The sequence below is a fragment of the Propithecus coquereli genome, unplaced genomic scaffold (assembly GCF_000956105.1).
Source record: "Propithecus coquereli isolate 6110/MARCELLA unplaced genomic scaffold, Pcoq_1.0 Scaffold26, whole genome shotgun sequence".
In the NCBI taxonomy this organism is placed as follows: domain Eukaryota; kingdom Metazoa; phylum Chordata; class Mammalia; order Primates; family Indriidae; genus Propithecus; species Propithecus coquereli.
Window position 1 is genome coordinate 4,553,419 of NW_012148174.1, and position 12,802 is coordinate 4,566,220.

The 12,802-nt window shown below is 35.9% G+C and overlaps 1 protein-coding gene and 1 pseudogene across 6 annotated transcripts in view; one reads left to right on the forward strand and one right to left on the reverse strand.

Annotated features, from left to right (window-relative positions):
- The window catches only part of MAPK10 (mitogen-activated protein kinase 10), a 213,978-nt gene that overhangs the window by 65,397 nt on the left and 135,779 nt on the right, over positions 1 to 12,802 (reverse strand). For 5 of the 6 annotated variants that reach the window (XM_012647222.1, XM_012647217.1, XM_012647219.1 and 2 more), the window contains one exon: positions 1,866 to 1,995. In XM_012647222.1, the coding sequence (XP_012502676.1) occupies positions 1,866 to 1,995 (130 nt within the window). Of the gene's footprint in view, positions 1 to 1,865; positions 2,186 to 12,802 lie in introns of those variants that run through there. The other variant, XM_012647223.1, reaches the window with a different exon arrangement.
- Positions 86 to 374, forward strand: LOC105812637 (annotated as a pseudogene).

A 12,802-nucleotide genomic window follows, 5' to 3' on the forward strand; every position in this document is an offset into this window, starting at 1 on the left:
TTAAAATAATGAATTCTCTCCATTTATCCTTACTAAGAAGAACTGGGGTATAGAAAGAATTCTAGGAATTGCTGGGCAGAACAGCATGATGTCCGCCCTGGAGAACTACATCAACCTAACTGTTGCTGTTATTACTTCTGATGGGGAAATGATTGTGGGAACACTGAAAGGTTTTGACCAGACCATTAATTTGATTTTGGATGAAAGCCATGAACGAGTATTCAGCTCTTCACAGGGAGTAGAGCAAGTGGTACTAGGATTGTACATTTAAGTGGTGAAAATGTTGCAGTTCATTGGAGAAATTGATGGAGACAGATTCTGCGCTTCCTTTGGGGAATATTCGAGCAGAACCTCTAAACTCTGCAGCATGCTGAAGAAAAACTACATACTTGGACATCTGTAAATCTTTGTACAGAAACTGATTAGTCTGAGGACGATGTGTGGAATTTTTATGAACGTGTAGTTGTGGATTTTTACTTCATATTGATTCATTGTAATTTGTAAATTAAAATATTTCTATGTTTTATTGAAAAAAACTTTTTTATTGCCTAACTCATAAATTTGGCAGCTTGGTTTTATTTTTCTATTAAATAGAGTAAAAATCTCATAATCATTTTCAAAACTTAGAAAAAAATCAGTACTCCCTGGTATTTTAATATTTATGGAAAACTAGTGGAAAAGAGAAATTTATGTGCTATACAAATCAAGCATACAAATAACATCAATAGTACAGGATATATATGTTTCTTTCCCTGGTTTTGACAAAGTCACAGGAAGGTAAATCCCATTTTCTGCAGTTATCTGAATCATCGGCATTTATCCCACGGCTCTGGTGGTGGTTTGCCAGGGCTTTTGAAAGTAGCTGCCTAGTTACTTAGAGGCATGAGTAGAGTAAAAATGTGTTTGGTTGAGAAAAGGAAAAATGCTGACAAAGTTTTAATAGATTGGGCCAAAAATTGAAACTTGAATATTAAGGCTGACTAGGAAAGGTAAGATTGCTAGGGAGGATATGGTTAAAATTTTTGGATGCCTATTAGGTTAGATATGAAAGAAATATGAATACATTAATACTGAGTTTTACAGACAGTATATAATCTGAAAAAATTGATTCCAAGTAGTCTTAAAAACCATTGCAGCTTTTAATTTTGAAGAATTGGGGAATTTCTAATAGTAAAGGAGTTTTTATTGTTTATAAGTGTTGAATAAATAAATTAAGTTTATTTTGAAAAAAATAAAAAAGAATTCTAGAGGCCTTTGCCTGTGATTGAAAGAGCTTAGACTCTGAAGTGGAGAAAGTCCTATAATGGTCTACCCAGCTGAGTTCCAAGTAGGAAAAGCTCTTGATGATCCTGTTCTAAGTGCTTTGCGAACATGTAATGGCATCTTCGCCCAACCCGATACACAACGAGATGCCAATACACAATGTGTACACAGAACAGTGGGAGGCCAGCACCAGACTATAGCTAAAACAAAAAGGAGATAACATGATGAATAAAGACCTTCACCTGTTAGTAATTAAATTTAAATTATAAAGAAATATAGCATATTGTTTTGTGGGGGGGGTTGGTTTGGTTTTTGGTTTTGTTTCTTTTTTAAAAAACATGCTCTATGATTAATTTGGTTTCCTAACAGGGAAATATCTATAAAGTTCATCTCTTCCACATCATATGGTTTTTAGATGATTTTTAAGCAGAAAGCTACCATGAGGACAATGAAATCAAATTTAGCATATAAGCAGGATAAACAATCTTAAGAGGCAGAAATTGCAAAGTAAAGAAAGCCTTTCCTACTCAATTGGGACACATATTTTCTTTCTCCAATCACACAACCTCCCACTGCCAAGGTTTAAAAATAACAAAACTCACGTTTTTATGGTTCACGCACTTCATGAGGACCAGCTCCCGGTATGCTCTCTTGGCGTGTGTTTGGTTCTGAAAGGGTCTGCTGAGCTTCTTAATGGCCACATTTCTGTCAAGGACAGCATCATACGCAGCACTGTAGAGATCCAAGAGCAACCCAGAATTAGAAACAAAGGATCCCTTAGAACTGCTGCCTACCTACCTAAGGATATGGGTAAAGAAAATACTATTTTGGAATCCTACTAATATTCTGTCTCCTCAGGTCACACGCCAATCAGACTGTAAGTAAAGATATGAATGACTTGCAAAAAAAAATTCCACTTACTAGAAGAAGAAAGAGGAAAAGGGCTAGAAGGAGGCAGAGGAAGAATAGGAGATCTTGCCAAAAATATGGCACATAATTGCATCAGCGAGTGGGAGGAAAACAGAAGAAAGGAAAGTGCTCAAGTTTCCCACTGGCCATGTGACTGTGGCAAGTCATTTACTCTCTTTGGGCTTGAGTTTCAAATCTATTAATATATGATATTTAGGTTTTCTCTAGCTACAAAATTCCATTGTTCTTTGGTTATTTTAAATCGACTTTTATTCTTTTCCCATTCATAAGAACCAGTTTTTAAGATGTGACGTTAATTGCTATGAAAGCGCAGGTGGTTGATGATCGAAGTGCACTCATTAACAATAACAAAGCTCAAAATACAAAACGCAATCAGAGGGAATTTCAGAAACATAAATAACTGCATTTAAATACAAAGACAAAAATAAGTGCTTCTAACATTCGAAGCCTTCCAAATTGTTTGAGAATGATAATTTACCATGCTTTGAAAAAGCAATCTAAACATATGGTACTAATTCTCTTATACTCAGAATACATGGGTCTGAAGGTCACATGAGAAAGTCAGAGAGGTGTCTTTTGCCATTATACCTAACAATGCACTCACAAAATCTTTGTTCCCCATCTCTGTGATTTTGAGTTTCCAAGTCCAGCTTCTATAGTTTGAGCAGCGTTATTTGTGTAACATGTAGTTGAGTGTTGTCTTGCAAGAGGATTGGCCTGTCTCTATTGATCAATCTCTGCTGCTTAATCACAAGGATCCTCATCATATCATCCAACTGGTTGCAGGAGACATCTGCTGTAATTGACTGACCAGGTTTCATGAAGCTGTAGTGGATAATACCAGTGCTGGACCACCAAACAGACCACATTTGCTTTTTTGATGAATATTCAGTTTTGGACTGTGTTTTGGTACTTCATCTTTATCCAATCATTGTGCAAAATGCTTGTGATTGTCAAAAAGCATCCATTTTTCATCACACATAACAATACAGTGTAGAAATGATTCACCTTTATGTCATGACAGCAAAGAAAGGCAAACTTTGAGACGATCTCTCTTCTGGTGCTTATTTAATTCATGCAGTACCCATCTGTCCAGCTTCTTTAACTTGCCCATTTGTTTCAAATGGTCCAATATTGTTGGAATAGTAACATCAAACCTTGCTGCTAAGTTATGCACAGGCTGAGATGGGTTTGCTTCCACTACAGCTTTCAGCTCATCATTATCCACATTGGTCTCAGGTCACCCACATGGCTCATTTTCAAGATTAAAATCACCAGAACAGAACTTCTCAAACCATCAATGTACTGTGAGTTCATTAGCCACATCCTTCCCAAACACTTTGTTGATATTTTGAGCTGTCTGTGCAGCATTGGTTCCACGACAAAACTCGTATTTGAAAATAACATGAATTTTTTACTTATCCATGGTTTCACAAAAATTACTCTAAAAAAAATTTGAAAGATAATCGCAAGCCAAACTGTGCTCTTGAAAGAATGAGGCTGTACCTTCACAATAAAAATAAAACAAGAAGTGTTCAAAGCAAAATATCAGAGATATCAGTTGTCTAACTTAGTACTTAAGGAAATCGGACATTTCATACTTAATAGCCTAATACCTCCCAAGTAGGTCCAAATACGCAGGTATCCAGACAAACGCGTATATCCATATCGTGATTGTCAGAGACTGTAGCCAGTTAGCAATCTGATCAGAGTCTCCTTGGGCTGAATCTATCCTCTGCAGGCAACATTTTACTAATCAGGCTCTCTTTCAGAACATGTATGTAGGAATATTGCTCATATTTGGTTAGCCTGTAACATTTCTCATGATTTAATAAATCAGCCTATGATTTTATATGTGAGATGTTAGTGAGGCTGGTCTATGTGAGTTTGAGTCCCTGAGATACTGACCAGATCATGGAAGATAGTGCGACATCCCCCTTCCTCCTGTGGAATAACTGAGAAAATGTCACCCTCTGGGGGTTCTTGGTAGGCAAATGACTAGCCAGTTTCTCCTAGAAATGTTGTGACATTCTCCCTCCCTCTAGTACCTCCTCCTTAAAGCAATTTTAGGTATGAATCTCAGCTCTGCTGCTTACTAGATAGGTAGCTATGGGCAAGTTATTTACATTTTCTATCATCTGTTTCCTCATATTTAAAATGGAGATACTAACAACCTGACAAGATTGCCGTAAGGAGTAAAAGAGTTAATAATGTATCTATAGTGCCTCACCTAGAGTGAGCACTCAGTAAATGGTGGCTATTGCTATTTTTAAATTCAATGTTCTTTCCAGATTCATTATATAATGTAGGGCAGAATAAAGTATGAATTCCCACAGCATATGCAACAATTGGACATCTACATACTAATCAATAGCTTTTAGTCTTTCTACTAATTATAAATCCCTTCAACTGTACCACCATCTTGACCACATTTTTCAAGTTTGTCTCATGATATCATAAAAGATAGTGAAAAAAGGCAAAAGCTTTGTTAAAAATCTAGATATGTTATAGCCATACAGTTCTCTGACTTACCACTTTAATAAGCTATCTGATACAATTTGTTTTTAATGAATCCCCTATTCTCAGTGATCATTGCATACCATCTTAATGGTTCACAGGGTATTTTTTCTAACCAATACAAGGAATAATGTTAAGTTCAAAGGTGTCTCTTATAACCCCTTTCTTCCCTGTAAGGAAAATAAGAACTTTTGCCTGTCTGCAGTTATGTAGAATACTGTGGTTTGGCTCACTGAACTTCCATTTGACTCCATTATGTCATTCCTTCCTATATTAGAGGGACTTCAGAGTTAAGTGTACAACTCCCAGAGCTTTTGCAGCTTGGCACTCTGGATTCCAATAAGGTCCTGTGGGTGTACCTCTGAGAGATTTGTAAGGCAGAAGTGAGGATGGTCGTCATCTCCTGGCATTTCTTGTTTGAAAAGCAAGGTCTCATGGCCATATGAGGCTTTCTGCTGAAGCAATGATTCATGTCATTCTCCAGATTCCTGGGTGAGAAGAGGAGTGCCAGCAGAGGCAGCAGTGGACTCCAGCCTCCAGTCTCCAGTTGGCAGCACGATGGTATGGCAATGGCAGAAGCAACAAGTGCACAGTTCCAGGGCTATGATTCCCTAATCACAGCTTTGATTGTATGTTCTGGAAACCTGGTGGTTTTAGGATACTTTCAGCAGCGGGAGCTCCCTGGTGATTCAGCTCTCTAGTGTCTGGGAGTCATTCCAGAAGACTCAGACTAGAGCCCACTCCTCCAGCCCTTCCAGTGATTTTGCAGGCACCCATTTACCATATTGAATCTCAGCCTGTTTAAATCTCTGCCTGTCTCCTGCCATGGACCCTGGCTGACACTACAATCTTTCCAATTTTCTGTAATCCCTCAGCGATTACTGGCAGCAGTTTAGCAAATACATCTGCAAATTGGCATTGCTGATGCTGTACAGTCACAAATTATGTCTGAAACTTTTCCATTACTCGTGAATCATCTTTTTTTCCCCTTAGTGTCTTGGGAGAAAAAAATCTTACTTTTTTCCCAGCAATTTTTTCTTTCTTTTATCTTTATGCAGATAAAAAAACAGAGATAAATCTTTATGAAGATTTGCCAGCAACTTTCTAGCCATTTTATTGAAGACTTTCTAGCAACTTCTTGACATATAGTACTAACACACCTCCACTTCTATTGTTATGCTCCTATCATTTCTGATGATGCTACAGAGCTGTGTTTACCTCCTTGCATGCATTTATACACACTCATACACAGGCAAGTCTCGTTCTCAACATATTTATTAGTAATTTTTTTCTTTTTACAATCACAGACAACCTCTTACACAAAATGTTCTTCTTCCTAAATCATAATCATTTACTTGGTATTTTTTCTTATTCCCTTTCATTTCACATTGAAATGTTCTTGATCGTATTAATACATTTGTGGGGAAAAAAATCCCTAGGCATTATGAGAAGAACTTTATCGCTCAAGCAACAACAAAAACATCATTGGAGCATCTTAAACATCTTAAGCCATAGCCCGGCAAGCCACATTCTGTCCTGGGATATACACTGTACCCTTCATTGCTGTTTCCATAATCCCACAATCTCGCTTGACCTTTCCAAAGGCTGGGGCCGGAAACCGAGAGAACCATGTTGTTGAACCTTGAACCGGCCAGATTCGCTTCTGCCTCAGGGCTTTTGTAATTGCTCCTCTTTCTGCCGGGAATGCTCTTCTTGCCTCCTCACTTGGCTGACCCCATTTTTTTTTTCAGGTTTCAGCCCAAATACCATCTCTGCAAAGAGGCCTTCCTTAACCGCCCAATCAAAAATTAACAGTTGACATTTTGATTAATTATTTTGTCATTGAATGGTTTGGTTGTATCGGTTTGGTTACATTTGGTAGGGACGCTTTGATTATAAGTGATGGAATTCTGATTAATAAGAAGTAATAAAGATATTCATTATATCATATAACGGAAAGTCTAGAAGTAGGTTTACCCAGGTTTCAAGGATACATTATGACTTCTGTGGACCCTAGGCACTTTTATCTTCCAGTTTTCTACAAATTGGTTCTCAGCAAGTTGGTGACAAGAAGCCAATAATAGAATAACTCCATTAGTGCGTCAAAGGGCAGTGTTGTAGGTGCTGTGATGCACAAAGATTCCCCATAAGGAATAAAGGGTTTATTGCCCCAGATCCTGGGACTGCTGCTGGCAGACAGCCCCTTAGCCGTTAGTCCTCTTTGAGGATGATCTCAGCTGAAAAGAGCTGCCTAACCCACGGTTACACCCTCTGCATAGGCAGCCTCATTCAGTGACTGATGAACGTGGGATTATAGAAGCCTGGCCAGTTCATGCCAACTCAGAACAGATGGCAAGCCTCGTTCCATCTCCAGAACTCTCAATGAGCTCAGCAGAGCCTTCCATTGTGACTGCATTGCAGCTGAATTTCTGCCTCTATGTTCTTCCCGCTTTTTCCATAGGCGCTGACCCCTTAAACACTCTCTAATAAATCTCCTGCATGAAATTACCATCTCAAAGTGTACTTACTGGGGAATACTATGTTTGACAGGCAGTAACTCATGACCAAAGACAGCGATATGCTATGGAGTTCACCTGGATGCTTCTCTAAGCGAAAGGCCGGATCCAATTGTGCATAAAGGTGGCTTGACTCCAAGCTCAGCATCAAGAGAAGCCATTTCGTTTATGTATCCAACTAACCTAGATGACTAAGCATAGTTATAGAGTTTTCAATCAAAACCACTTTGAACTTGACGGACAACAGAGTTGAAGCAGGGACAACAAGTAGGGCTCAGAGCGAAGTGCTCAAAGACGACAGCAGAGGCAGCTGCTCTTCCAAACACTAGAACACGAACTGGTCCTTTATTATAGCCCTTCAGCAAACTAGTCCTGCAAAATCCACAAAGCTGTGAGGCTGCCATTTGATAGGATAAGTTGAAACTTGGAAAATTATAATTTGACTTGATTTGAAATATATGAGGGGCATAGAGACTGGTCAGAACTGCTATAAAATGTAGAGGGACATTCTTGCTACACTGATTTATTCTGTGGCATAAATCTATAATTATATACTTTTTTGTGTTTTTTATTCAAAATATTAAGGGGGTACAAATGTTTTTGATACATGGATACTTTTTATCATATTTAAGTCAGGGCTATTAGTGTGCCCATCATTGCACCTGGTAGGTAGGCTTTTACCCTTCCCCTCCTCCTCCTCCTGCCTTCTTGATTTCCAATGACGTTTACATCTCTTTGTGCCCATGTGTACCTATCAATTAGTTAGTTCCCAATTATTAGAGTGTACATGCAGTGTTTTTCTATTCCTGAGACACTTCGCTTAATTCAAAATGTTGACACTGAAGATAGATTACTTATTTTTCCAATGATAATACAAATACAAAACTTTTGCAGAGTAAAATTATACTAGAACCAATGTTCTTATCACACTAACAAATTTATGGAGTAGAAATGGCCTTTGACTTGGTTGTGATACAAATATAACTCATGTTGTGTCCAAATAAATTGCAATATTCTACAAATCAAAATAGAGGTGTAGGTGCCAAGATTTACAAATATTTACAAATATATACACAATTAGAATAAATTTATTGCAAAATTTTGGAGACAAAGCTGATGTTGAATCAAAAAAATAAAGACACTTCAGCATGGTAATTGGCATTTTCTTGGCAACCCTCATAATTCTGATTGAAGAACAACTTTTTACAAACAATCTTCTAAATTTTGGATGCTTTTCTTGCAAAATCACATAGAAATGTTTAATCATAGTATTTAATAAATGGAGCACCCCAATACTTCAGCTCTTGAAACATTTAGGGAAAATAGCTATTGTTATAAACAAAACTTGCAACTAGGATCGCACTAGAATGTAATGGAAGGAACTAAAGCAAGAAAGTAACTGCATAAATCAAATGAAATGATGAGTTGTCAAAGAGAGGGCAAGATTTAGTTTTGAAATTCCATAACTATGCCTTAGAATATCTTTATTTGTGAGAATAATCTTTTGATAGAATTCTAGGATGTACTTGTATCCTGTGTAGGACTTGATGGAGTTTTTAATTTTAGAATATTCATATTCTGTAAAGGATTGAAATCTGACTGTAAAGACGTATAATTTTTCAGCATCAAAATTTGACAAACCATTCAAAAGAACATAAATCTAGGCAATCTATTTGATATATTTTTTCTTATGAAATTATTTCTTCAATGAAGGAACTCTACAAGAAGGGGGAAAAGTTAGTGTCTGTGGAAAAACTTGGGCTGAAATATTTTTAAATTACAACACAAAAATAAATTAGAATTGAGAATATTTTCAATTTAGCAAAATTTGTTCTTACCAGATACCTAATCCCCTTTAGAGAGTATTTTTCAAATAAAAATATTATGATCTATATTGAATGTGTCAATATTTCAAATTTACCATAACATGCAATTTTGAAGATTCCCAGAAATTTCACAAAAAGTTAAAAATAATAAAACTACATTGAAAGACTGACTTTGGAAAAATACCAGTGAAACCATATTACAGACAAATAGAACTAAGAAGTTTCAGCTGATTAAAATACATGAAATGTATCAAGAGTAATTATTCTACTGATTTTTTCTGATATTTAGGTAATCAGTATAAATAAATTTTAAATGTTTAATTATATTTTTATTTCAGTTTTTAAGAATAAGTTTACTTAAAACAAATTTCAATAGCACTATTTTGACATCCATCAATATAATATCATTTAGCATGCCCTTTTACTGTCAAAATTTTCCCAACTTAGAGATAAATGATATGGTCTCCTGCTGCTTGTGGCCGCTGTGCTTCGGGTCGAAGAGGCTTTTGCACATCACTTCCACAAGATAAAAGAAGCAGAACCAAGAACCTGCTCTTCTAGGGTTACTGCTACTTCCCACCATTGGCCACTTCTTAGCAATAAGATTCAAAGTATGATTTATGTTTGTTTTTTTAACAAGATTCATCTTATAAATCTATATGGCAACTCAGGTGAGCATCAGTACCTGGATGGTGTTAGCTAAGGAGTGGAAGAGATTATTGAGTGTATCATCTTTATTTGTGCAAGAAACTCAACAGTGAAACAGTGACTCTCAAAGTAGCCTTGTAGTGAGAATGTGCTATGTGTAAAATTAATGACCTAAAAACATTAAGATATTTCTTTGGCTCACAGGTTGATGCTATTTCTTGAAACCTGTAAAATTGATTAGATCCATTAAGTAGTCTACAGGAATTACAAACTCACATAGGGCATACAATCGTGATAAGAATAAACTTCATTGCCCAGCCCATGGGCCTACTTTTCCTTCCTGTAAGCCTGGCCAGCACAGTGTTTCTTACTTTACAATTGTCCTCCACTAGCCTGACATCTGATGTAGCACCACTAACTATGCATGATTCCCAACATCTCCTGCCTCTGAAAAATGTATGTTCGCTAGTGTTTGTGTCCCTGGACTTCTTTCCTTTGTTGCTGCTCTTTTCCTCTTTGTCTACTATTTATCTTTTCTTTTTTTACTTCCCCTACTCAATCACTATTTAGGCTGACATTTATGAAATTGAATTCTATCTCTGCAGCAGTTTATTTGTACCATATATACTTATCATATATTGCCATTTATTGCATTTTTTTTTTTCTATCCTCAAAGTTGTTGTACTCTTTAAGGGCCAAAATCCTGAAGGATTTAGCTCTGTATTCCCTACATGTTTGTTGCATGAAATAATATTGGTTATTGCTAAATGTTTTATTTCCAGAGCTTTAAATATGTTAGAAAAGAGCACTGTATGAGCAAAAGGACAAAAGCTTAAATAATCTAAGGAACATTTATTAACTTAATGCTGTGTTACTCAAGATGCCAAGATTTTATCTCTAGCTAAGATCTCTTTCCCCAAAGTCCTGTCTTATATATACAACTGCCTACTAAATACCTCTAATTGGATGTCTTAGAAATATCTGAAAATTAATTTGCCGCAAACTGAACACAAACTGTTTGATTTGTCTCTTTAACCTTAAATTGCCCTCCTCCAATCTTTCCCTTAAATACCTATTTGTTCAATCAAGTACAGAAGTCTTCTTTATTTTCCTCCTCTCGTCCCTTCCCCATATCCAATCCATGAAGAAGGACTGTTTTTACCTCCAGTGTATATTTTCAGATTTGTCTAGAAATACACTGAGAGTCTATTTCTACCTCATTCATCACTCCAGGGACTGCCCCTTATTGGTCTCCTTGCATCAGTCCTTGCTTCCCTCCAATCCATACCTCACAATCCTCAGAGGGTCTCCTCTAAATTAGACTATTCCTGCCATATTGTTTTGTATCTGAGAACTCTGCTCCTTGTATATATAGCTCTTGTTGAGAAAATGTCTTATTCACAGCATGAATAAAATAACTAATAGAATGTACCTCATAAATTTGTTAGGAGAATTACATTAGCTTAATTTTTAAAAACTCATCCCACTTCTTGATTGGAAGTCCCATGAGGGCAGGGGCCACATTGATCTTGCTCACTTTGGAATCAAGCACATAGTACAGTGTCTGGCAGATAGCTGGCCCCAGATAAACAATTGTTAAATAAGTAAACTAACTGATGACTGAAGTACTCCTAATGGTCGAGGAGAGTGAATTTATATATTATTAGATTTCTATAAACATGACTCAAATAGCCTCTAAATGTTTTTGAAGTTATATGCTTCTTTAAAATTCATATAAAATTTGTATTTTAATCCCATGTATATATCTCCACGTTAATTTGATATAAAATCTCATTTACCCACAACCCTTCATCTTCTCATGATATGTGGATTCCGGGAAGGCTTGCCATGTTTATCTCATGGCTTTGAGTACTCCTGGCACACTGCATCTGCAACCCCCTGTCTGGCCCCCACCAGGAAAACTTCAGTATAAAAATTGTAAGATTAACAAATAGACTGTTCCCTTTTTACTAAAATTGTATTAGCATATTCTATACAACCATAATGTGACTATATTTTCTTCCACCAGTAAATATTTTCCAAATATCAAATAATTTACCCCATTCATTTTAGCAGAGATCAACTAAATTCATCCTCATGTTGATAGCTATCAATGTAAAGCTTAGGTAAACCTAAATTGGAAAGACAATATAATTGCTGACTCTAGATCAAAAAAGAACTATAAGGAGGCAATTTTGATTTTATTGTAGTGTTACTGAAATAATCTTAGAAACTGGAGTTTGTTTTTAAAGTTCTTAATACTTTGCATATACTAGCAACTTAATTCTCACTAAAATCACATGAAATAAGTATGATTATAATCTTGTTCTCATTCTTTTTACTATTATTGCAACTTTCCTGTGTTTGAAATTACTTAGAAATAAAAGGTAAATATTTTTATTATGTACATATAGGTGTACAACACATATTGAAAATATTAAAATATAACTGATATCGTTGCATTGGGACACTGTGAGATTTTTAATTTCCCTTCGGTTTTTCTAGGACTTAGGATTTTCTATAATTTTTGTTATTTTTATTATTAAAGCAAAAACTATAAATATTTGCAAGTCATTCCACTAAGACAGCAGCATCATTCTCATTACAGTGAATGCTGCAAATTGTAAACAAGAAAATTCCTACACTCCTTTTTGATTCTAATTTTACAGTTAATTCATTCTTTTATTCAGTTATACATTTGGTCAGCAAAGAGTTAAATAATATTTATTTAGATAATTGAGAGAATAGATAACATAAAAATCATTTCATGTTAATAACTAGAAGTTGCACTTATTTTCTGAAAATATATTAATATTAACTTGCTGTATTTTTACAGAAATTTGACAAGCTAGTAGAGCTAAGGAAACTGAGGCATAGAATTGGTTAAGTAATGTGCTCATGAAACAATTAGTGCATAGGTAGAGTTTTCTCCTGTTGCAGCATTATACAAACTTTCTTTGTGTTTGTAAAAGAAAAAAAAAATCAAGCTTCCAGGAAATAGTAAAAACCAAAAGCTTAGAAAAATCACAAAATTGTTTCAGTAAGACCGATGTCTGAGAAACGTGGTAAAACGAGATAAATGGCAAGTAAATTCTGTAATTG